The 27304-nt window shown below is 37.7% G+C and overlaps 1 protein-coding gene across 5 annotated transcripts; it reads left to right on the forward strand.

The window, feature by feature from the left end:
• The first annotated feature begins 9 nt into the window (after positions 1 to 9).
• RASSF9 (Ras association domain family member 9) lies at positions 10 to 27160 on the forward strand. 5 transcript variants are annotated; one of them, XM_059846833.1, is made up of 2 exons: positions 10 to 134; positions 23227 to 27160. In XM_059846833.1, the coding sequence occupies exons 1-2, from the start codon at positions 25 to 27 to the stop codon at positions 24500 to 24502; spliced, it is 1386 nt and encodes a 461-aa protein (XP_059702816.1). In that variant the 5' UTR covers positions 10 to 24; the 3' UTR covers positions 24503 to 27160. The 5 variants fall into 5 exon arrangements, with proteins under 5 accessions (XP_059702816.1, XP_059702817.1, XP_059702820.1 ...); XM_059846834.1 differs by lacking the exon at positions 10 to 134 and adding an exon at positions 446 to 706; XM_059846837.1 differs by lacking the exon at positions 10 to 134 and adding an exon at positions 888 to 1058.
• Positions 27161 to 27304: the final 144 nt, after the last annotated feature.

Below are 27304 nucleotides of genomic sequence, written 5' to 3' on the forward strand. Positions count from 1 at the left end.
TGCATTTAGTCTGTAAAGGCTTCCATGCAAATAGATCGTTTACTTAAAAGTCCGGGGAGAGCAGAGGGGCCACAGCGGTGTTTTTCCCTTCATCTTTCCCGACTTCGTTCGACACCTTGCGAAGAAGTACTGAGGTACTGAAAAGGCAGGTTATTATGCACTGAGAACTGGTGTGGCAACTGTAGCTTGCCCTTCATTAAAGTGCGTTTAAGCTGAGCGACTTGACCTGAAGTGGCTGGAGCCTCCCGGGGAAAGTTTTCAGTGCTTTTGAGGTGTGTGCGCGCCTTTACGGAGTTCCACACGGCAGCAAAGCCCCCTCTTCCCCATTTGCTGCCTGCTGCCCTGAGGGTGACAAGGCTGAAAATTTAGCAAGTTCTGTGCATAACTCCACATCACAGGAGCAAGTGCGTATTCCCCCCCCTCCCCTTTCTTTTTCCTGCTTCTAAACACCTCCTTCAAGTTCGCAGTTGGGCAGGACTCCAAAGGTGCAGCAGCAGCAACAAGCTGGAGTTCAAAGTTAGCAGTAAATTGCACAACTTCCAGCTCATCGCTGCGCTCGGTGACTATTAACGAGCTGGAAGGCGCTCAGGCAAAAAAATAGGGGAGAAGGGAACACCCTCGAATTGTTTGGGGATCGCTGATGTTATGCCGCTGGGATCATGGCTCCTTTTGGAAGGAATTTACTAAAAGCCCGGCATAAAAACAGGTAAAGTGCGTGGGTATGTGGAGGACAAGATAGGGCGCTATGGGATGAATTATTTTTTATACTTTTTGTTTGGTGCTGGGGGCAGGATGTGTTGTCCGGACCGTGCCGTTCCGGGCAGCTGAACTCCGGGGCTTACCTGCGAGCGGCAGCCGGGCCGGGGCAGCGGAGAGGAGCGGGCCGAGGGAAAGGGCTTTCCCCTTGCCCCCTTCCGCCGGACCTGTCGTGCCCCTCTTCGCTCTGGCTCTTTTGACTCCTGGGGAATATTTTCCGCGAGCGGGAGGTAGCTCTTCCGGGCTTGGAGCTTCCCCCGGCCGAACGGAGGTGAACAGTGGCGGTGCCCCGCGCTGGGAAGGTGAGGCTCGCCGGGGCAGGGAGAACCGGCTGCAAGCCCGACGTTCGCGTCCCGTCGGCGGCCAGGGCGAACCCGGAGCTCTTCCCCCGCCCCGGGACAAAACTCCCCGAGTTTCTCATCGGAGGGCCGGGCTCCGGGCCCCGAGCCTTTGCCCCATTGCCCTGGGAGGTTGACCGGCAGCCTGCAATCCCTTCGGATCAAACCCGTGCCTTATCTTGTCCGCTGGCTGTCAGCCTGGGAGGTAGGAGAGCATCGAGCTCTCAGCGTGGGGAGGCGGGGGGGGGAGAATGACTTTTTTGTTGCTGTTGTTGTTTAGCCTTTAGTCCAGGATAGACTGGTACTGTATATACTTTTTTTTTTTTTCCTTAGAAAATTCTTCAGAAGGACTGCTATGGTCCTTTGGTCTGCCACTGAGAAGTTTCTTTATGGGGACTTTGCCCCTTACACCGTGCATGCTTCCACATGCCCCACACGCGGGCTGCAAAAAAGAGAAGCAGCGTTATGTAATCATGTTAGGTGCTAGGGTGGTACTAGATTTTTAAGGAGTGAATTTGCTTAGACCCTTACGGAATGTACAGTTGCTGAGCCCATCTAGCTAAAGCTGAACAGAAACAGGTCGCTGGAATTTTGCCTCAGTGAGAAACTCTAAAATCACATGTAATCTCATCCCCATTTTGCTTAGTGCTCTTCACCAAAATTTAGTTTGTATTTAAAGGAATGCAAAGGATGATCTTTTCTATAGAGGCTATAATTGAACTCCAAATAGTCTTGTAAAAACATCCCATTTCCATGTTTGACTTTTGGTTTTCACATTTGATATACTGAAAATTATTTGGGGGGTGGGCTTGTATTTGCTAAGATTGTGTAAAAATATTAAGTTAGCGTATTATATTGAATATAAATTAGCTTGTAACAGTCAATGTTTAAAAACTGGATACTATTTTAGAATTATTAATATTGTAGTTTACTGATTAAACAGCGTATTTTGGAAATGTGTCTGGAAACAGTAAAACTTTGATGTAATTCTCATGTGGCCATTTTTTGTTTAGAAGATCTAGAAAGGTGGACATGACCTTTTTCATGAAATTGCTTTCACATAGAGCTGGAAATTTATTACTCTTAAAGTGGAAGTTTTGTTCCTGTAATCACTTACGTGAATAAGGATTAAATCACAAAGCACAGTTCCACTGCGTTCAACGGTGAAATTGTTTCTCTTTTGGGTATTTACAATATCTTCACACTAATTGCATCAATCTCATTTTGTTTGCTGATGTGACATTTTGTTCCTCAGGAAAAGAAAGTCATAATCCAAAGCTTTAAATAGGCAATAAAAATTAAAATACTAAAAGAACCTTTACTGGTTCATCTAGGACTTTCTATTCATTTTATCCTCACATCCCCAGAAATAAATGAATGCCTCTAATGGCTGAGAGGCTTTGTGGCATAAGAAGGGGCTGTATGACCAGAGAAGTGTAGGGGGAGGGGGTTGAGAACAAAACAAATTACATACTTCTTAAGATGTGTTGTTATCTATTCAGATATTTAAATTTCTGCGTGTTTAATGTTAGCTTTGATACTGGATTTTGAGAATGAAACTTTGGTTATGCAGTTAGTAAAATGGTTGTGCAGTATGACTGAAGAGCTATGTAACATTTATTTCTCATTTTAATTGTATCTTGGTGAACTTGTTTGAAACCTTGAGAAGTGAGCTTAAAATCCTTCACTGTGTTTAGGCCAGTAGTTGGAGAGTCAGAACTTGTGGCTCACTACTTTGTACTACACTAACTGCCTGTGAAGAAGGACCAAAAAGGGACATACACAAATGTATTTCTTTAACCTGCTGCTGCTTTGTAAAATAGGCCTAGTGCTCATTCACATTTCTGGGAAACTTGGCTTTTTTCTTTTTCTCTGGAAGTTCCTAATGACCATTTGCTACATGCAAATATAACTCCTGAAAGTTGTAAGATAAGCAAATGAGGAATAAAATCTCTGTTTACATGAGGACATAAAGCTAAGTTGAGGTAACAAAGGTAGGTGGAAGGAGAGCCAGAAGGAAAATGAAGGCGTTACAGTCATTTGCTCAGATAACAAGATGACACCACTGTAATTAGTGCTTGTCTTGCAGCATTGCCCAGAGGTTCCAGATCAGGTCCCTGTTTAATAGTAGGCTCTTCACATCCAGATTGTAAATTGTCAGTCTCTGCCCCTCAGACCCTTTAACAAAGAGGTTGCAGTAACTGAGTCTGTGTCTGAGCAAGAGGCAAGGGACGTTGTCCATTATGCCCCCAGTCTTTAGAGCAAGAAACTGAGATTAAACCTCCGGAAGACAAAACCTGTACAGAACTACTGTTAGTATTTGAAAGATCTTCAGTCAGTATTACTGTCTTGGGCTTCTGAAGTGTTACTAATACAGAGACAGCACGAAGCCCATGTAGCCAATAGATCACTTAAGCCCTGGTTTGATTTCAGGGGAGTGACCTCTAGGATTGTGACTCCAGCGAATGTTTCTTGGCAAGAAAGACCATAGTGATATTTTGATATCTTTTTCAAGAGCTATAAGTAGTTTTTACTGTATTCTTTGTCCTTCTGTGACAACCAGAAGTAATCACAGTCCCCAGAATGTGTATGTGCTTGTCGCTATGTCCCCAGGAGAACAATACTTCCAAGACACCCCACCCACTTACAAACCGAAATGTGCCAGGGACAGGTTGTACCCTCTAAGGCAACAAAGGAAAAATCAGTTTCCTGCAGGACTCAGGCTCTGCAACATGAATAAACTCAAGGGGGCTTATTTTTATGCAGATCTCTTAAAGACGCTTACTTTGATAGTGAGAGGAATGCTCAGCTCACATCGCACTTCAGAAGTGTAGTGAGGGCAGGAAATGCTTAGCTGAAGGTGGAGGAAGAGAAAAGGCACTGAGTTCTTTGCTCATAAGGTCTAGTATTGATCTAACACATTTCTCTGTGCAGAGACAAAACTGCTCCCTATCCAAACATGAGAAATACAGAACATAGATACTTGCAGTGTTTAGGTACCAGGGTTTCACATTCTATTTGATTTCCTGGTTCCTAAGCAGAAGAAGAATTTATGCTGCCCTGATTTTTGGTAGGATTAAGATGTCTCTGCTCTTGGGTGCTGGATTTGATCACTTTTGAAAATGGGTCTTAAGGTTTATTTAAATACTTCAAGGATATCTGGATCTATGTCACAGTGAGAAAACTGATCTCATGGCTGTTTCTTTCATTGCAAACACTTCCTTATGTTTTGCACATAAGCCTTAGACGAAATTGTTGAATCTCTACTGTTTTATTTGTGTTGTAGCTGGGATCCTGAAAGGGAGAGAGTACAGATAATCCATCTTGATGCTGTAGGGCTGTCCTATTATGTTCAAAACCTTGAGAAATACATTTTGCCAGTGTACTTCGTGCTGGTCCTACGTTTACTACAGAAGTTTGCACGCTCTGTTGGCATGCAGCAATTCTGAACCCAGAGTAGTGTTTCGTGGTTAAACAATTGTGTTACAAATCTGTTAATATTTAAATGTGTTTGGTGGTTTTGCTTTTCCTTTCTGTATTTTTTTCTACCTTTTACTGTTTACTATTTTCCACTGTTTTCCACTTTTATCACTGCCACAGGAGTTAGCGTTTCTCTGTAGGAGGGAAGGACTTACCTTGCCTACTCTTTAATTCTGCTTTTCTTTAATCAGCTCATCTCTTGTTCAGAGGTAAAAAGAAAGACCATATATCTCCATCCAATGTTATGGATAGAAGAGGGAGTTCTTCCTGTCCTGACAGTCAGAGCCCCTCCCCAGTGAGAGACACATTCAATTATTCTCTCAGTTTATATATTACAGTGCAGGGTAATGAATTAGATTAGAGACTTCATCTATCTGATACTGACTTAGCATTTCCATGATCCCTCCCTTTCTCCCTCCCTCCAGTAGTTTCTCATTGCATCTAGGTAGTGATTTGTGTTTTGCTCTGAACATCTCTTCTGCTCTACCTACGGCTGAGTACACTGCTGTACCTTGATTTGAAACCTTGATGAAGTAAAACTGAAAATGCTCAGCATTGAGGTTTGGACTGGTAAAGCTCTTGGAGATCAGCTGCTTGTCTGAATGAATTGTGTATGACCCACACTGTAAGTCTGATGGGATCATGTGATATGTCTAATACTTCTCTTGGATGAGCACACCTGGATAAAAGTCTGTATGAAGCTATAAAGGTGCTTTTTGATACAAGACTACGAGGTATTTGGTATGTATGTTGGAGAGGGTAGATAAAAGTTTTGGAATCAGTGGTGCTACCTGTGTTAAATTTTTAGATTGAAAAGATGGTGCTTATTTTGTAATGATAGAATGCATTATTCTTACCTATTTTTTTAAGTTTTCCCTGAGTGTGAGATGTATTAGTGAGCTATCAAAGAAGTTGTTCCTTTTTGAGCCAGACTTCATACATTATAATTTATTTTCTGGTCTTCCTTGGAAGCTTTGTCTCGGGGGTCAAAATGGTTGCACACATTTTCTAATAATCTTTGTACATATTTGTTCACTTCACTTTCAGGAAGAGCTTTTCGTCTAGCAAAACACTAACCTTATTTCTAAAGAGTTAATTATCTACTGTTCCAGGAGGGCAGGCAGCAATTTCATCCTGAAGGAGTAAATAAAACGAGTAATAGAAGTGTAATACTACACCAGCTAAGAGCATGACTTCAGTTAAGTTGAAGCTAATCTTAAACACTAATGTAGTGTAGAGTCAGGCCAAGAGATACATTTCACACAAAACTCCCTTTTTTGTTTTTTTTAAGTAAAAGATTAAAAAGAGGAAAAATCTTGCTGGTCAGTGGTCATTTCCTGTTTTACTGTTGAAAAACTAGTATTGTGCATGAAGAAAGACACATTGCTAAATATGTAATTAATTCAGTAGACAGAAGTGAATTCTCAGAGTTGGGTATTTTTTTAAATTGTATTAACTTTAATGAAAGTCAGTGATAATCACAGAGTAGTACCTCCTGATTTACCTGTGCTCAGAAAAAAAGTTTTTTGTTTGTTTTATATGAGTAATAATAACAATTTAAAACTCTGGTCTGAAACACTATTATTTGAAAACATTAGCATCTCTTATGCTGTACAAGCCTTAATTAGTCCATCCAGCTTCTATATTTAGTATGTTGGTAAATCCTTATTAATAGTGGCAGAAAGTATGATGCAATATAAAAAGTTAAGACCACTCATTAAGTGAAGCCTAGGACTGAATGTTGGACATGCTGGTACCCAGTTGTGTGCATAGGTAACTGGGCTATTATTGTCACTTCTGTTGTTTCTCTTAGGTGTTATGGTACTCTTGAGATGATGACTTTCTGTCTTCTTCTGTGCAGTGTTTCTGTGCTAGCAATTCCTCAGGTATCAGATGGGACAGAACAAATAAGAGAGTTTCAGGAAGCCTTGTACAAAAGAATACTTTTTTGAGCACATTTCTGGAGCTTGACTCAAACAGGCTCCAGGATTAACCACTTTGCCTTTTCCTGGTTTGACCTAGCCAGAAAGACACTTATGGTGCAGGTGTTGCAGTAGTGATAACGATACCAATTTTTTTGTGACCTCAAACACCCGATAAGCTTACATAGTTTTCCTCAGCAGTAATTTGGGTGGTAATATTTACATGCCTCAGGAAAATAAGTAGGACATGACTAGACAGTGTAAAATGTGTAGAAGTGCAGACTGTGAAAGCCAGTTAGTGGGAGAGGTAAGAATTAGATCTGTGAGTTCTTTTATACTGGTCCTTATGCAGTCCACTAAACATAGATGCCATGCAGGAAAGTGAGGATACACCATGGATTTTTAGCTTTGCTTTTATGTGATTTTTTTGAGGAATTTTTCAATGTTTCAAAGTTTTCCATAATGTTAAAAATGTCTGGTATGGAGGGTTTTAATGTCCCAGAAAGAGAAATAAATAAAGAAATGCCATGAGCATTTTAATATATTTTGAGGTGTTTTTGTGAAGTGAACAAAAAAGAATAAAATTACCTGCAGAAACTAACTAAAAAAAAAAAAAAAAAAAAAAAACCAGAAAGGAAGGTTCTCGATGGTAATGATAATAAATTTTCATGTAATTGTATGTAATAATATGATAATAATATGTCATGTAATGTGTTAATAAGCAAAAGACATCAAAGTTGAAAGAAAAAATTCTAGTGCATTTTTGGTACATCTCTCATGCGCTTTATTTATACCCTTTATTTGAAGATGTGTTTCTTCTTCACCAACTTTCTTGTTTCATTCCCACTGCTGTCTGACTGAGTGCATTTTTCCCTATGTCAGTTTGAGACATTTAAATTGTAGTTTAGATGGTTCCTAGACTTGCATTTTTGAGCATCAACATTAGAAGAAGCCAGGCTATATTGTAATCTTGGAGGTGATGTAAACCTCAGTTTTTCTGGGTCGTGATTGTTTTTTTATGACTTTTCTCCACATTAATTTGTAAGTTGGAGAATGGAGAATAATCATAGGAGAAAAATGTGTTTATAGAGACAGTGTTTGTTGTGAATATAATATATAATTTCTTTATATTGAGGGTCAAAATCATGAATCTGATTAAGTTGCTTTCTTTATTCTTCCCCCCATTTGCTGTCTTTCATTGATGTAAAGATTTCAGAGTTACAAATTTTCCATCTAATGGTAAATAGAATCATCTCTATTAAAAAGCAGATGATTTTATTTTTTCCTCCTTTTAATAACACAAAAATATTGAAGCTTAAAACAAATATGCAAAAGAATAATATTCTCATGTTCAAGGACAAAATCAGGTTTATGAAAATTTAATAATCTGTTAGACCTTTGTTTTGGTCAGGTATAAATGTGTTTACCTTACTTTAGCTTGTAAGGGTGTATGACCTCACTGGAATAATGCAGTTGAGTGAAGACTACTCATTTTTAAGAGAGTCTGCCCTTGGGTCTTGAACATGCAATTTGCTTTGTGTTAATAGATTCCATCATCCATGTAGAACATCTTACTTTGCTTTCCCCAACCTTCTTCAATTCAAAGGAATTCTTTCCACAGAGGATATTTTCCACTGTGAAAGCACTTCCAACATTTTTCAGAGCAACAGTTGGGACGCTGTTTTGATGACCTAAAGTATACCTCATCTGCCATAGCCATAGGAAGTTACCAGATTTTGCTCACTGATCAACGAGTGGCTTTAGTGATATTTATAAATGTGGGATCTTGTGCTGATCTGGTTCAGCTGCTGGTGTTTTGGTTGGTAAAATGATGTTTCGAACTGCTGTTTTGTTTGGACATTAGCTGTTGACAGACTTCCTCTGGACTGATTGCTAAGGCACTGGGTATACTTTTTTAACTTGATTATTGCCTGTATCTCTCAGGGCCACTTAGTTGTTAATATCCTGCTTTACTGAAAAGCCCTGGACAAATTGAGTTTTCTAACAACAATCTAGGATTGGTATTGACTTTACTGCACTTTCCCAGACTCCTGGTACTTTAAAGATTAGGTAGATAACTACTAACATTTGTTTACCCATGGAAGTCCCTACAGGTGTCTGATAAAGATCTAAGTTATTTTTGGAACTGCAGTTGTGGATGGTCACAGTACTTCTGCTGACACTCATGCTGCTCCTGAGATTCAAGTACAGAGTGAAACACAAATGTCAAGCTCCGTCTTACTCTACTTGAACCTACTGAAAATTTAGGTATCTTGTCATCTAGGTATTCTTTGTAGTTAATGGATACATCTAAATACTTCTGGAGGGCAATTCATTTAGTCTTAGACAGGCTGTCAGTATGGGATTAGTCACCCTTTTGGAGGTGCCTATTTTATGCCACTGATTACAGAGGAAGGTCAGAAAATTATCTTTGACTGCACATCTACATTTTTAAATAGCTTAAGGTAGATGATATGAGCACCACCCAATCACTTTTCATGGAGCACGCTGAGATTTGTAGAGCAGGTTATTAACCATCTTTTGCACCACTCATTTTAGAAATTAAAAAGGGAAACATGAACGGCGAGGTGAATTACAGGTAGATCATGTATGATTAAGGGAGAACCATCCTAATAGCATGGATGTCTTCCCTGACCCTGCCACAAAATTCCTGCCTAGTTTTGGTTAAGACACATAAACCACAGTTTACAGAACTGGTTATTCGCTGTGTGCTCCTCATTTGCTAATTCAGTGTCCTGTAAACTCTTTTTACATAAGGGCTGAGCAAAGGAAGTTTACCTATGTCTTACTTTGCACATGTCTGTGGTTATCAATTCAGTTAGAGTGGGAATTTAAATGAGGGGATAGCTTTGGTTTGTAAAAGGGAGTTCTTTCCTTGCAAGAATATGTCGAGATAAATTCTGTAATGTCAACCTGAAGAGCAGTTGAATGCCTGATTGTAAAGGACATATATCAAAAGTTTGAATTCTGAAAAGTGTCCTCTGAAAGGGTTGTACACACCTAAGAGAAAAGATACAAATAAAAATGTGCACATATTGAACAAATGTAAGTAATAAGGGCTAGCTTTATGAAGGTGCCTAAATGAAATTCCAGTCACCTAAGACAGTTTTTAAGAACTTCGGATGTTTAAATTCTGACTGGTAACATTTCCCAGCCCCCTGTACTTCTATCATGTCTTACACTGGCCCTGAACACAGTGCAGTTTGTGTTTCCCTCATTGTGCATTATTCAGAAAAGTCTTGTGAAGTTATTCTAAACTGAAATTCTCTCAGTATTTCATCTTGAAACCGCTTCATTTTCTGCTGGCTTCAGTTACAGTTAGGCACACAAGGACAAGGATTACTGTTGAAAGCCTTGGGGAGAGAAGAGAATCAAGTTTTAGGTTGCTATACTAATTAATATTTCTGGTTTTTTATGCAGTGAACGTTTGAACATGATCTAACAGCATCGAAGTCCTGCCCTTTTGTTCATGTTTCTGACTGCTTTAGGTCAGTTCCTGCCAAACTTGCTGGTGTCAGCAAACCCCATTGTTAGGAGTTCAGCTTTTTTGTAGCACTTTCTGTGGAAGTTGAGATGTCCAAGTGAGCATTATGAATTTCAGCAGCAAGGGAGATACTTGAAAGTTGTAATATTTGGTGTCTGCAATGCCTCAGTACCTTCCGTGTCTTGACAAAACTGCGTACTGTCTCTTATATTCATTTAAGTGAAGCAAGTGACCAGTGTAGCAGAGAATGAATCTTTCTATGGATACACTGAATCAAATTAATTTTTGTTGAACTAAGTAGCACGGAAATCTTTAACAACGTCTGAAATTTTTCAGTACTTGGCTGCATCCTAAACATATTTCTTTGTGCTAAAGCATTTGTGCCTGGTAGGCATACATTCAGCATAAAAATGAATTTATGACAGCTTGTGTTGGATGTGATCATGGAATGCATATGTATAGCTCATGTACTGTCACATACGTACAATAAAATATATTATAAACCCCAAATTATTGTATATATAAACAATACATGCAAAAATAGCCACTTCTGTAGATTGTATATTTATGCATCTACATATTACAAACCTGAGTACACACCAGCCTGTCAGAAGTGACAAACAGAATGTTCACATGTCACAGAAGAAAGCTAAATATGTGTATTTCTCCCAACATGACAGAGCTGTTCACGTGGCAGAGGGAAGCATGCCTTCATCCACCTGTCACTGTGGTAACCACTCAGCTTATGAAGTACCTTGTTAAAAGGCCTTTTTATCCTCCCTGAGCTATGAGGCCATCTGCGTTGCTCATATGTTGAAAGGATCCCCACCTGCAAAGACATTTGGATATGTGAAATAAAGAAACATAGGAATAATTTGAATGTTGACTCAGTTGACTTTCTGTGAACTAATGGCAACAAGTAGTTTGCAGTGTCTTTCTGGTGTCACAGCCTGCTTGGGATAATCACTATGCTGCCATAGATGTGTCTCACAAAACTAGCACCATTATTTCTTGGGCCTGCCTTGGTCTTTGGTCACAGTCACAGAGCTGTGCTTAGCTTCAGCTGTGCCCACTGCACATTTTTGGCCTGTATCTGCTCTCTCTGTTCATCATGGTTCTCTCTCCAGGAGTTTCCGCCTTTTCAGCTGCATTAAACTTTTGAAGTTTCGTCCTAAACTGTTCAGTCACATTTGGATGGCTATCTTAGATGGTTTAACAAGGCTTTTATCTTTCTGGCTTAATTCATCATGACTCATTGGAGATCAGACAAGAAGCTCAGCCCCAGTGGGAGGGTTGTGATGGACAGCTGACATGGTTATGAGCCTCTTCGTATCGACCCAGCTGGAAACACATTATCTGAACCCATTATGTCTGTCATAGAACAGGTTTTGGGCTTAAGTCACAGTTGTTCAAATATTTTAGGATTCACATGGCTTTTTATCTGAATCACATGGAATGTCTTTCCTCTGCAGTCATCTTTCCTTCATCTTCTTACAGCTAAAAATTGGGAGGGAATGGGGGCCTACTAGACAGCATTCTCTGTGTCTCTCTCTTGTCTACACCTTTCTTCTTTGCATTAATTTCATAAATTTCTCATTACTCTTGGTAATCATTATGATCCACCTTTAAACTTGCTTCCAGATAGCAATTCATCCCTTTTTGCCTTTCCTGTCTGTATTGCTCAGCTGGCTAGAGCTAGTTTTGCAATCTCCTGTGCCCTCTTTTCGCATATCCATTGCTTGGGAAGAGCACAGTTGGTGAGGTTAACAATTTATTTCATTTGTTCAGTAGCTTCTTTAGAGAAGATGTGATCACATTTCAGAGACCCTATCAGCCTGTGGCTGACTAACTACATATTGAAGCATTCATTGATAGGCAATTTTAGAAAATTACTTGAAAGCATAAGCTGCACAAATCTCTCAGTCTGACAATGAACAGTAAAAATGCTTCAGGTTTCTTTTAAAAAAAATTATGTCCACTCTTCTCGTTAGCATAATTATTTATCTAGTACTCAATTTAGCTCTTTAGAATGAACATTTATATAAGAGTCCACTTCATTATCTCATCTTTTTTTTTTCCTTTCATCGCTTCAAATACTGTAAGTAATGGAACACATTTGTCACTGAATTGTTTTTCAGAAAGTTTGAGGCAGAAATTTAAAAGAAAAAAAGGAAAGAAAGAATTGATTGTAAATTAAGTCTTGATGGAACATCCTTTGAGGTGATGTTTTTCAAAAATTATTTAATGAAAGCAAATGAAATGGGAAAGATCATACAATGTAGTTTCAGAGTGGGGTGGTTCACTCTGTAAAATTGATTGCAGTACATATAGGAGAATATTAAAGCCCATCCTGTCTTTTTTCTCTCCTAGCAAACTGTAGAGAGATACTCAGGCTGGTTTTTATGATATACAAAAAACTGTGGACAAATAATTAGATTTTAAGAAGTCAGGAAAGGGTAATGATTGATGAAGTTGTTGAAAAGCTCTAAAGCCTTGCTGTAGCACAAAGAGCAGTCCTAAGCCACTTTCCAAGCTCCTGGCCATTCTCTACCATTCCCATTGCATTGCTGCTATTCTTGTTTGACACCATAGAACCCAAATGAGTATTTTTGTTATTTTGTTTCCTGAGCCTGAGTTTAACCTTAGGATTGGCAAAATGAAACCAAGTCCATCTGGACATTCCTTTCATTATGGATGAGAAGAGCACTTGTCTCACATGGTGCCACAGAAGCGAAAAAGATGTGCGAAACATGCACAGCATATAAGGATTTGCAAGAAGGTAACCATCCCAGCCTCCTTCAGATCAGGCAGTATTGAAAAAGTAGCATGAAGTCTTATTATTTCCTTGTCTGTATCTCATTCCATTATTTAACTTTCTTTATCATCATCTGTCTGCATATAGTACACTTTGTTCATGTTTTGGCAGCTCAGACCCAACCTCTGAATATTTTGTGTTTGTTTCTTCACTGGGCAAAATGTCAACAAAGGCAGGGGAGGGAAGCAGTACACTTTTGCCTTTCAACAAAAGCTGAACTGAATTTCATAGAACCACAAAAAAAAGAAAAAAAAAAAAAAACCAAACCAAAAAGCAAACAAAAAACCAAACCAAACAAAAAAACCCCTTCATACTCTCAATGCTTGGAATTCCCCTCACTTCTTTGATCTCAAAAGCTCATAAACAACCAGGGTGCTTCTAAAAGGCTGTTATAAAAATTCTAATGGGAGAAGTTAGATAACACAAATTTCTATTAACTGTAACACCAACTCTGTCGTTTAGAAGCCTGTGTTCCAAATGAGCTGTAAATTATTCTGCTACCTCTATGCTACTGAAAGCGATGGAGTTTTCATCACATTCTTTACATTATTAATAGGAGCTCCATAAAGTTTGTATAGTGTAGCCAGTGCTTAAATGTGCATATTTAACACAGGAGCAATTTAAAGGATTGTATTTTTGCAATCTAGCAAAGTTCTTGTGGTAAATGAAAAGTACCAGTGGCCTTTTCATGTATTCACTAGTGAGAACTACTCACTGTTCAAAATTAAAATGTACCATTTACTGTATTGATATTTCTAAACTTCTCCTGTTGCTCATTAACACTCAGGAATTTGAAAATGCCTGTCTTCCCATCCCCCCCCATCATGATCTAAAGGAATTACTATCACTAAAGATGTCAGTGTTTGTTTTGGCTCTGGAGTTTTTCCTGGATCTTCCATTCCTGTATAACAGCTGCTTCCTCAGTAGCAGTTGCAATGTACACATCAAAGCATGTTTTCCCAGTAAAGTAAATTGTTGATGTTACTGTTACTCATCTTGGAAAATATTTTGGTGGACAGAAAGTTCTCCTTTTCTCAAACCTCCCCCTCCACTATGTTATGCTGCTCCAAATACAGGCCTGGTATGATAAACGTGTTACCTGTCATGACATTTTGTGCGCACACCACGCTTGTTGGAATTCCAAACATTTTTTTGACTAATATCCACTCACCAACCTTATGACTTTGACTATACAATGGAGAAATGATGATTAGTCTGACAGGAAGGCAGATTTAAAGCAGGTGTAATTTATAGAGAATGTGTACCCTTAGGGGCAGAGGAAAATGTCAGAGGTAAGACAGGAGGAAAGGGCAGGGGCAAATGCAGTCTCCACTGCAGCCTTTGCACTTTGCCTGTCATTGGAAGTGTAAACATGGTATGGGGCAGAGCTAAAAAGTGAAGGGGAGGGTCTAGTGAAATTTTGGTCGTCTGTGCTGAACATCAGCACTCAGCCCTTGCAAATGAGGTTTTGCAAAATAATATTGGCCATTGTAGCAAAGACACGGAGTCCTGTCATTATTAAAAAAAGCAGAAGGGGAGTGTTCAGGTTAATCCATCATAACTATTGCTCTTACCTAGTGAACAAGGTGTATAATTCCTCTTACAGTATCTCTTACTTCTGTCTTTCTGTTAGTGCAATATCCTGACTAAGTGCAATTTCTTGGCTTATTTTCTATGTAGTACAAACTCTGCTATCCATCCACTTTGCAGATAATAGAAGTATTACTGTCAGCCCTTAATGGTTCTTCTTCTTGGCTTCTTATTTTCCTTTTCATCTGTTTTAAGTATTATCAGGGCTTTTTTTTCCTTTTTTTTATTTTTCTTAACAGTTGGTCCCTGTTCAGAGACACCTGTTTCCAGGCAGTACAGTTACTAGAATGAAGTACATGACTTCCCATGGGACTTTTACCAAAGTCTTACATTTCAAGTCAGCAGCAGTCTGGTGTGAAGGAGTTATTTGCAGTAAAATAATTATCAGAATTATTTTCTTTAAACTGTCATGTTTTCATTCTATTAAAAAATATTACTATCCCATTGCAATTCAAAGTTATTCCACTGAAATTTGTCACAGACCACCAACATAGTATAAAGTGCTTAGGTGAACAGAAATTTCAACCACAGATCATTGCTGAATTGCAATGTATGCAGTTTTGTACAGTAGCTAAAGGTGATGGCATTTCTCTGCAGAAGAGATGAAGGACATGCTTAAACTTTAAGTACGTAAATTTTAATTCATATTGGACATATTTTGCAACAGCTGTTGCTAATTAAAATGCTTCTTAGAGCCTTCCTGGCAGTATGTGTATTTTGCTGAATTTATGCCTTTAAAAAAGAACAGAAAAATGAACATTAAATTTATACCCGGAAAAAAAGTGTTGTAACTAGCTAGTTATAAAAATAATTTCTTTAAATTGTTTTCTTTTTTCAAATATCTGAAATATTTCAATTAGAGCATCCCAACTACTGTGTATATGTGCATTTTTGAAAAATATCACTGGCTCACAAGATGCCTAATTTTCTTTTACTTTTAGTAAATGCCTATGTACATTTCTGTAAAGGAGGAAGTTTTATCATAGAGCAAGATTAAATGGATACAGAAGCAGATGGTAGAGAGAAGTTTATTTCTCTCTATAAACAATAATTATTTTGTTTTCAGAAGTTCTGTGGTGTTCTTTCCAAGTCTTCCTGCAGCATTGAGACTACACTGATTATTTGTATCGAGAGCTTTATTCTTGCATTTAAAGTACCAGTTTCTGTCTTGCCATGGCACCCTTCAGGTGACCTTTTCCCTGACTTTCCTATGATGCAAAAGGGAAGAAGAAGCAAGTTTCTGAAGAGGAAGCAAGTCATGTATGGAATTTTTGTGTCCTGTATGACATGGATATTAACTGTGCCTCCATTAATCTTGTTTTTAGGGACTTGTGAAGGGGAATGGTCATGCAGTTAGTTAATAGGTTCATTGAATCCCTAAGGCTTTGGAGTAATTCCAGCATCAGTGGGTAGTGAGAGAGTAGCTACTTCCTCATTGCTGCCCTTAGGAAACTCAGAAGTGTGTAATGTACTTAGGCAGGAGGCATACCAAGTATAAGATTTGGCCTTTATTGCCTTTTGAATAACTTTACAGAAGGGGATAGAAAGTTAAGAGAAAAGGTGGTTTAAATGTGGATAGTCTGAATAAACATAATATGGACTTTCAACATGAGCCATTTATTCCTGAAAGGTTGACATACTTCTGACCCTAGCTTCCATATGGACTGTGTATTCTCTATACCTTTGATGTTTAAACTTACCTTCAAAAATCTCTCTGGATCAAATTAAGTTAGTTTCTTCCACGCAAGAGCTGCAACACAGCCCCAACAGCTTTACCATTTTGCAAATTTCACAGATAAAAATCACAAAAAGCCAAAATATGTTTTGATCTTTTCTTTCATAATGCTCATCTATTATCTCTTATACACACATATATACATACACACACATATATATGGTAACATGCTGAGATTTTGAAAAAGAAACAATAAAAGCAATAAAATAAAAGCAATATATACAATAAAAGCAATAATACAAGAAAACCAATAAAAGCAGTGTTATCTAAATGGTATGTAATGGTGTATGTATTTTCTATGCTTTGACTTCATATTAGGTCAGAGGTCTGGTAGAAACAGCATTCCCACACCCTTTCCACAAAGTCATTGGACATTAGGAAAAGCTTCTTCACTGAGGGTGGGGTTGGGTACAAGAACAGTCTCTCCAAGGAGCTGGTCATTGCACCAAGCCTATCAGAGCTCAAGGAGCCTCTGGATGATGCTCTTAGGTATATGGGTTAATCTTAGGTAGTTCTGTGAAGAGCGGGGTGTTGGAGTCAATGATCCCTTGGAGTCTCTTTCAGTCTGAGATACTCTGTGATTCTGTGGCTGATATTTGCCCTTATATACCCTGCCTTGTAAGAGTCACTGGTATCAGAAGCTCTCAAATTACATGTAGCATGTGATCTATGCTACAAATATAGGCCATTTGTGTCAAGTAGGTAATATTGTAATATTGGCTTCTTATTATTTCCAGCAAGTAGATACATAATTAAGAACCATCACATTTTTGATCAATATCTATCTTTCATGATAGTTATAGCTCAGATCTAAGAGATAACAGAGATTAATAATCTTGGCACTGAGATAACAAGGTTTTTAGAAATTGCAGGAAAACAAGGCAAGTTTTCTCTGGGCCCTTGCACATGGAAGAAGCATCTGTGGGTGTTGAACAAAGACTATAGCACAAACACACACTTCCCAACAGGCATATGTATGTGGCCCAGCAGCTTGCCCAAAGACCAGCCCCTTGAAAACTCTCTTAAATGCTTAGTGTGTCTTGTTTTCCTGGGATGAGCCTTGCCATTGTGTCACAACATTTTCAAAGGAGAGCAAGTGGCTCAGGCACTGAGCAGGCCTGGCTGGGAGGTTGTTCCCCCCCTGAGCAGCATGGCAGGTGGGAGATGCAGCTCAGAACCTCTTGCTGCTGAGCTGGGAGCGTGTGGCTTAGGGAAGAACGGAGGGACTGCTGAGCAGCACAAGGAGCAGAGCCCTGCCTGGGTCCCCCTGAAGGTGCCATGTTTCTTAGTGGACTCCAGGAAAGCACCTAGATGGCAGACCCTGAATCTCTTGGCAAGGACTCTACTACAAGGATGCAGTAGACAGCATCAAGATTGTCTCTTAAAGCCTTTTTGTCTTCTCTGTTGAAGAAAGTGAATTGTTCTTGGTCATACCTTGGCATAATGTAGGGGTTTGCTTAAAGTTTAGAAGCATTTTGATCTCACTTTGGGAAGGTCAGGGCAGTAGCATAACTATGTACTCTGGTCAGCTGAGGACCCCACCACAGCGGTCTGTCAGTTATAAAACACAATTATCATCTGATTTGTTCCACATTAGACTGTATGTGCTATTTGAGAGGGCTTCAGCTGTCAGAGAATAAAACATGATTTTCCAAAAAATCAGTGAAAAAATGACTAAGATATTTTACACAAATTACTCTCTAGCATGAGCTCTTCAGTGGACAATTTATCACTTATTAGGAGATCTATGCATTTTCAAGGAAAAGGTTTCTGTATTGCTTGGTGTGTGATCTATTATCACCAACTGACATTTATTCCATATAAATTATTTCAATGACTGGGAGGAGGCAACTAGGAAAATTTTTGGTCATAAACAAAATCTCAGGTTTGAATTCCTTTCCTAAGTATTTTTAAATCAGTTAATCAGTTTGATTTATTTTCACAGAGGGTATGTCAAGAAATATAGTAACATTGAAAAAGGAATTAATTTTCTTTTTTGGAGGGGGGGAAGTCTAGAAATAATTTATTGCAGTGAAGGGAGACAAGGTTATCTATGCTTTTTTTTCAACAAAGGGAAAGTATTCTTTTAGTGTCCATTATATTTCAGAAACACTGCATTAAGTTGCTAATAATATGATAGGGAAGTGATCTAGTTACAATAGAATGTTTGCAGAAATTAGTCTAGAAAAAGAGGAATCTTGTACACATGAAGGTGAAATTCTAAAAAGTTGGGGATCCCTTTATTTGATTGGCATGATTGGTTGTAAAACTGGTATATTACATGTTTCAAGAAGGCAAACATTTATGTTTGATATGTATATTTTTGGGCCAGACATACCTTAAAGTCAGTGAGTATCAAAAGTGCCCCTTCCAGCATTTAAGATATCTCATATTTTGACTTTGTGTGACAAAAGTAAATGTTTTTGTTTTGTCTGTACATTACTGGAATGTATTACCTTCCCCTAGGCCTGAAGAATAAATTAACAAATTATATATCTGACACACAACACTCAGTTTGTGCTGGTGTAATTAAGACTGTGTGAGGTCTAGAGCACAATTGGGATGGGGTTTTTCGTCATCTTGAAGAGAAACAAGGAGCAGAAAGCATGAAATTAGCAATCAAACCAACGAACAAAAAGATGGGAAATGTACTTTTGACCATTATTTGACCATCTGGTCCGAAGTAATTAGTGGCTTTGTACAAAAAAATATGGACTTGCATGTTGTTGTTATCATCAAGACTTTATAATCTTAGATGTATAAGCAGAACACTTCAGTGATCAATTCAAAGAAACAGACTTCCAAACAGAACTGAAAGCTTCAAAGCCTGTTTACTGCAGCATTATATTTTTGAAAAAATATAAGTTGCCTAGCTAGTTTTGATGAAATTGCTCCTGTGGTCGTCAGGAAACCCAAACATTTAAACTGGAAAAACACTTTGGCTGTTACACTCCTATTAACTGCTAGATTATTAAAAATGCTGGTTCTTTTGTGTCCCTTACAAAACTGCAGGACAGGAAATTCAAGGAAGCTGTAGATATGAGAAGGTTGTCTCTCTGTTAAAATGACTGTTTAAAAGCAGATCTTGTTCCTGAAGATTATAACTTTTACTATTGCATCTCAGGAAAAAAAAAAAAAGAAAAAAAAGTTCCTGTCAATGACCAAAATGTATTCAAGACCTCTTTCTTAGCATTGAAATGAATTAATGGATTCCCTTATATATTACCAGCTAAATTGAACAGTCAAGGTCTAAACTAAGTTGTTAAATTTGATGTGTAGGTCCCACATTTAGTTGTCTGTACTAAGTCAACTGCTGCTGTAACAATTCTGCTGTTACATTTCTCTCAGATAAACCAGAATCTGAATTAATCTCACCTGAATGAATCTGCTTGGGTTGATCTCCCCCAATTTCAACTACCTGAAAGTGGGCTATTTGATTGAAGGTGGCCACATAGGTCTTGTAGTAAATGAAAGAGAGAAATAGCTTCCCCTGATGATTGTTCCCAGTGATCAAAGATGGGCTAGGCAGTAGGGATTCTTCTTGGAAGTCTCTCTTCTCTTGAAGAAGAGGAATTTTGATGGTGAATTTATACTGAAATCTTAACTTTCAGATTAATTCCACTTCATAAATGCAGAATCTGCTCTTCACTTCCTATGAGGAATGCACAGTTTAACAAAAGATATTTCCCAGTACTGGCATCTTCTTGCATCCTGAAAGCAAGATTTTAGTAATTGCTATTCTGTGACTGACACAACAATGCTTCCTTTTCGTTTGGAACTACCTGAATTAACTATGAAAAAAGAATTATACAATACATTTTACTTGAAAGGTCCATGGTGAGGTTCCAGTTTACCATGTTTAGTGGAAGATAATAAAGAACCACTTTTGATATTTTAGAATATGTTAGAATTCCATGGCAATGTAAGATTTTTATAAATATCTGGCTAGTTCTTTTTGCTTAGAAGTAAAGATCAAAAATTGAGTGGAGTGACTGATTAAAATTAAGATAGAATTTGTATGTGTTTGTCCCAATATATACTTTCTTAAAGAAATAATTTGTACTTTACCAGGTTGCTTTGATCCAAGAATTACAGAGATGTTCAGAAATTCTTTTAATTTCTTCTCTCCTTTTCTGTAAAATGTGGCCATATAATTAAAAGGTGTAGGTATATATACATTATGTACTTATATATGTGTAAGTACTTATTTTCTAGTATAAGCTACTTGATTTCTTTGTGTACCTGCATGTGCATACATTATCCAATTGCGCTACTAAGTTGTATTTTATTGGCAAAATAAAGAACAATCCTTTCCCAAGACAGCTGAATGTAAAGTCTGGGCAGACCGGTGCATCATAACTGAAAAAGTTACAGGGGGCGATAGAAAAGTGTTGAAAACTGTAATTTAAAAATGTTATTTTTACATCCATATTGTTTTCAGGGATCCTGTAGAGATTGCTTTACAATATGCTGTGTGTTTCCATCAGAAGTTTGCTCAACTCTTTCTGAACTCTGTGGGAATTCTGTACAAGAAAGTATAGTGAGAGTATTTATCAGTACAGCCATGATGGGATGTCTAGGGGGTCTGCAGATTTGTCTGAAGATTTTCTAATAGCACAGAGAGAAACTGGCTTCATAAGAAAACTTTAAAGGAGCCAGAAGAGACAGTAGGCTTCTGCTTAATCCACATAATCAGTTACATACTGAAACTATTGGCTAGGAGAAAAGATGTCAGTCAAACAAAAACAAGGAAAAAATAGGAATAGTTTTGATTTGAAAACAAATTGCATGAGACACTCAGAAGAATGCTAGAAGAGACTACATTCATTTCCTGAAATGTATTTCCTAATTGCAAAAGCAATCAGGAAAGATGCAGCCTGAATTTACTGCCTCAGAGTCCCCAGTGTGTTTTTTTTATATTTTTATACTTTTTTTTTTTTTTTTTACTTTCAGAACTTCTATAAATTTAAATTCAATGACTGGTAATACACTTGAATTTGTAAATCAATTATTTAGGTATCAGTAGTGAACATCGTTTGAGGCACTGTATTATTCATGATTCATTTTGTATAATTTTATGCATAATAAATGATTTGTTTCTTTTTTTTCTTTTCATATCTGTAGTGTAAAGCAAATACTGAGTTATTTTTAGTCACAACTGATTGATGTTGCAGCTGGCTATTTACCTGAATTTCAATTAACTGCCAATCTGTTAACAAAAAAATACATAGCATCCTGCATATTGTGAATCTCAGAGGACTTACAGATACTGATTTTTTAGTGTGTGATATACTTCACAGCAATGCCATTTAATCTAATATCATTCTGCATTCCTTTCTCCCCTCTTTAACTTGAATATTACTCTTTCTTTGTGCCACTTTGCCATTTTCTGTGTCTGTGATATGTGCTTTCTTATCTTGAGAAGTAGTCTATGAAAAAATTACTAACTTTTTGAACTCCAGTTTAAAAAAATAATTAGTGTGAAATGCTGGTCTGTGAGGGGGAGCTATTGGAGAGGGAAAATTATGCTATTACTCAGAGTCATCTACCAAAACACATTTTACAGAGAATGTTCCAAGACCTGAAGCAATGTAGTTGGACAGAGCTCTCCAGTGCAATAATACTAATAAACTTGCACTTGTCAGTTTTATTAGTATTCATTTGCAGTTTCCTTTCTTTTAAGGATTTTTGCCTCCTGGTCAGAGTGGCACCTAGAGCTGAGTGAATCATAGTTCAATTTATTGGATTGCAGTGTGTCTGTCATGTTGTGTAATAATTAGGAAAAAAGAACAAGCTGGATTGCTTTACTAATCATAGGGTGTATCTGTAATTAGGCTAAATAAAACTCTATGCTTACTACAACTCAGAAGACTAAAAAAGTTCTGTGATAAGTAGTCCTAGATGGAAACGTGCACTATTGCACCCTTTGAGTATGGTCTGAATAGTTATTTTCCTTTTCAAGCTTTCTCTGTCAGACCAGGTTAAACCTCATTCATTCAAATTAACTGCAAGGGATACTAGAAAATCCAAAGACATTTTTTCCCTCAGGGAATTTACTGTTTTATCATTTTATGCAAGAGGTCAAATCATCAGGTCTGGGTAAGAAAAAAACTATTTAAGTGGAGTCTTGAGGACAGGAATATCCAGGCAACTCTGCCAACACAGGCCCACAGCAGTCCAGGACCAGATGGGGGCAAACTGAAGAATTAGCTGTGAAGTGAACTGCAGCCCTTGGTCAACTGAATTGCTGTCTAGGCACTAGAGCTCCAGGAGCTAGAATGGGATCCCAGACACCTGGAGTTAGATGTCTCAGTGTATAGGGAGGTACCTGGTTAATAGCACATTCACTGTAATTCATAAACAGGCAAGTAAATAAACAACTAAATAAAATTACTTTTTCCCTTTTCTTGCATTTCTGTACAATTAGAAATAACAAAATAAAATACAGACCCATGTATGTATTCTCTTGCAGCTGATATTCTCTCACCACTCACTGGAATTAAGGCTATTCAGTACTTCAGGAAGAGCAACAATTTCTGGACATTTATTAGAGAAAAAAAAAAAAGGAAAACAATTGTTTTTATGCTTGTGTGGGTGCAAGTTTGGCAGAATCTATCCTATTATCAGATTCGTTGGTGGTGTTTGGTCATCTTTCCTCAGTCCATCCATGCTCAATGCATTCTTCCCTTCAGAAGCCATGTCTAATAGCTTAGAAATGTCTGTGCAGTCTTTGTAATGAGAACAAATATGAAGATCCAAAGCTGTGCTGTTCTAGGTCAGTCTGAAAGTATAATGCAGATTGCCAAACTTTAATACACTCTTACTAGGTATACAAAACCAAGATTTGATAAAAGACATTTTGTGAGATTCTCCTTCAGCTGGACTAGTAATAACATTAAAGCAGTAGTCAATTAAAGCTGTTACTTATTCCAAAGACATTTCTTCATGCAATTAAGAAAGTAAATTGTCTTGTACAACAATACAGGAGTTTTTCAATGTGTTAGTCATATCAGAATTATGGTAATTATTCATAATGTCCCTGCCATTGATATGTTATTTATACTAGGTCTCTTCTTGTTTTCCAGATCTCCCAGCAAGGACATGGCTTCAAATGAGAGAGAGATTGTGGTTTGGGTTTGCCAGGAGGAGAAGATTGTATGTGGCCTTACAAAACGCACAACTTGCTCAGAAGTGATTCAAGCACTGCTTGAGGAACATCAGACAACATTTGGAGAGAAAAAGGTCCTTTTTGGAAAACCTAGTGATTACTGCATTGTAGAAAAATGGAGAGGCTCGGAGCGAGTCCTGCCTCCCTTGACAAAGATTCTGAGACTTTGGAAGGCCTGGGGGGAAGAGCAGGCTAATTTGCATTTTGTATTGGTAAAGTCTGATGCTTTCCTCTCGTTTCCCTTGTGGAAGACAGCTGAAGCCAAGGTAGTACAAAATGTAGAAAAGCAGTGGGACCTCAGTCCAGCAAACTACATGAAGATGTTGCCAATAGACAAGCAAAAGAAAATTGTGAGGAAGACTTTCCGGAAACTGGCCAAGCTTAAACAGGACAGTGTTCAGCAAGAGAGAGACAATATGGAGACCCTGATTCATCTGATCATTTCTCAAGATCATACCATTCATCAACAAGTCCTTAGAATGAAGGAACTAGATATGGAAATTGAAAAATGTGAAGCAAAATTCCATCTAGATCGTGTGGCGAATGATGGAGAAAATTATGTGCAGGACTCCTATTTAATGATCAATACAAGTGAGGCTGAGCAGCAGGGGGGTAGGCCAGATGATCAAAAAGAGATGCATGACTATTTGAGCAAAAGTGAGGGAATTTTACAGGTTGAAGAGAGACTGAAGCATCACAAGCAATTAATAGAGAACCTGTGTGCTGAAATTGAAAGAGAAGTACGTGGTATATGCATGGAAAAAAACGGAGAGTCTGTTCGCACAGAAGGAGCAGCTAATACTGAACTGGAAACCTCAGATTTGGAAAGTGTAAAATGTGAGCTGGAAAAAAGTATGAAAGATGGTCTGAGAATCAACTCATACCTGAGCTGCATTCAGAAAGAACTTACGTACAGGGACTCACTGCTTCAAAAGAAGGAAAAAGAATATGAACTTCTTACAGAAGAATTTAATTTACTACATGTTAAGGACAACATTGAAACTAGGCTTCAGTCAAATGAAGAGCCATCCAAGGGCAGTGGCATCTCCAGTAACAGCATTGCTGTTCCTGACTTTGTTCATAGAGTGACTAATCTGGACATAAACGACACAGACTCTGACACTGGAATCAGCTCTACACACAGTCAGGACTCTGAAATAACTGCAGGGGACATGGTACTGTTGTCAACATAGTTGAAAACAGTTACACAATTTTTATTTTTTTTTTTGGAGGATATTTATAAGAATTAGCAGACCTGTTGTCTTGAAAGTTAAGCTCTTCAAGGTATTAAAGCTGTGGCACTGCTTTAGCAAAGTAAAGGGTGTCTATTTATCTCCTTAATAGTGTGCCTGTGCTAGAATGCTATGTGCTAGAATGGGTTAAGTGGTAATAGGTGCAAAGTCGTTGACTTTGCTGCATCAAGACAGACTGTTTAGACTTTGTAATGTTGATACTCAGTGAAATGGGAGCATTCTGATTGTCTTGGACCAAAAGTTTGGAGATTTCAAATCCTTTGGACTTTGGGTCTGCTCCTGCATCTCCCTAACTTTTTAGGAACATGAAGTAGAGACTAGAGAAAGCTAGACCAAGAGCTTGATTTTCTGCTCTGTTACATTAGCTTTATACGGACGGAGTTTCCTTGCTATGAAGCTGCTGTAAAAGATTATATAACTGAGCATTTAATCTGTTAAAAAATAGTTTTTATGATAATGTAGAACAGAAGAAATATAATTGCATTTATACTGTATTTTTAAATTTAGTTTCTATAATATCAGGATGATATTTTTGAAAACCCCTAAGTCCCATTTTAAAAATTACCTTCTACATATGGGTTTTTAATTTTGATTCTCTTTCAGCAGCTTTTATTTTCTTTTAAGAGCCTTAAACCCCCTACTTATCTGCTGTTACCCTGTAGTTGCCCCAGTGATGTTTAAGTCCACTGAGTTCCTGCCAGCAGGCATGTCAGGACTGCTTACGTCCTGCTTGTGGGAGACGCTGAAATCCCAGGCTCACACCTAACCCTAGGGGCATTTTCAGCAAGACTTTCTCCTGCCTATCTCACTGGTTGGATCCAGTGTCTTAAGCCTCCTGAAATCATGACTACCAAAAAAAGCATAGCAGAAGCAACAGGTAGGAACCAGACATTTTAGTCTCTGGCTAGACACTGTTTCCCAATAGCTAGCTAGCAACTATTTTCATATAGCAAGTAGATTTTCAAATCCCATCTCGTACTGTTTTGGAACAGGAACCTGTAAATCCTCCTTCCTCAGTGGGGACTTTGGGATACAACTAAAACTGATCCCTTTTATATAGTTAATAAAATATTGGGCTCCAGGTAAAATAAAAAAAAAAAGGAATGCAAAACATGAGAATTTTGAAACTATGTGGTTAGATCAGTTTTTTTCATTTAAGATGTAGTAGTTTATCTGAAACCCTTCTCCAGCATATTGCTCTAAGTCCAAAACAAAGCTGTAGAATTGAATTGTCTCAGTTACCAAATAAGATTTCTAACTCTCTGCTAGCGGCTTTGCCAATGGAGAGCACGTGCATAATTTCTGGGTTGTCATGTTCATATTTTGCAGATCAATTTGTTTAACACTTTTGATTAAAAGAATTGAATGGAGAAATAATTACAATATTTCTGAATAAAGATCAGTTCTGCAAAATTCAACTGTGGAATTAACAGCCTACAAAGTAAGAAAATGGACAGTACTTAGAAGGTGCAAATCTAAAATTCTTTCAGATACACTGCTTTCTTTTTCTTTACTTTTCTTCTCCAAAGTGTCTGTCAATAATGTGTTTTCTAAAATGGTCAAAGTGCTAGGGCTGCTGACTAGCACATATTTAATGCAGGAAAAAAAAATTTAAAAAAAAAGATGAGAAAAAACCTTTTCTGAAAAGAAAATTTCTGTGGTTTATTTGTTGTGGGTTTTTTTCTTAATCCTGGCTATTATAAATAGTTTCTGTTTCAGCAAAGTGTGCTAGTTGCTTTAATATATTTTGTATTGTATTTTTTCATACAATATTATTTGAATGCTTCAATAATAATGTGTAATATTTAGACTCATCAGCTCCTGATGGAAACATGATGTATGAAATATATTATCTTATCTTTGTAATAATTTATTAACGCAACTCTGCATCTTTTGACTCTGTGGTATCACTCTAAAAAGTAGTTAAGCCCAGAGCTCTGAATGCTGAGAGTAGAATAATGGATTTTATAAGTTCTTATGAGTTTAGTTACCAATAGCTACAATTTCTATTGAGTCTTTTTTTTTTTTTTTTATATAATTACTTAGAGGATAGAGAATTGAAACAGAGTAATATACACAGCTGTGCAGGCTGGTACAAGACCCATGGGGGAAAAAATTAATTTCCACTCATACTCTACCAGTTTTATTTTGCTCATAGGAACTTGTTCAGATTCTCTCAACTGATCTTTATCCACACTTGGTGGTTGATTGTACCTTCCCTGCAACTTCTAGGTCTTAAGAGTATCACTGTGTTTTAAGAAGAAAATAGGTAAAATAGGTTGAGAGAGAGGATTTCTTAAAAAATAAAACAATATTAAAAATCCAGTGTTTTAAAGCATTTATTTGGAGTTTGTACTTTGATATCTCAAATAAACTTTTTTTCTTTCAGAATTTAGAATGTTCAAGATGATTAAAGACTCTGTGCACTATTTGCTGTTTATCTGCCTCTACACTTTCCATATATTTCTTTGACCTGTTTTTAGGATGCTGAAAGTATTCTTTATGAACCTTGATGCTCCTTACTTCTTCCTTTGTCATAGCTATCTATATTTTTTTTTAGTTTAAAGCTCCCAACATTTAAAATACACAATAAAAATCTTTGGATCGTTTCCTGTCATTCCATTAAGCCAATTGACATACCCATCTTCAAAGTTGTTTTTATTTTATAAAATTTTACATGGACTATGGAACACTTACTGATGTAAAGTCAGATCAAGTAAGTCCTGCATAAGAGGAGAGACA

Source organism: Haemorhous mexicanus, chromosome 5 (assembly GCF_027477595.1).
Source record: "Haemorhous mexicanus isolate bHaeMex1 chromosome 5, bHaeMex1.pri, whole genome shotgun sequence".
NCBI lineage: Eukaryota > Metazoa > Chordata > Aves > Passeriformes > Fringillidae > Haemorhous > Haemorhous mexicanus.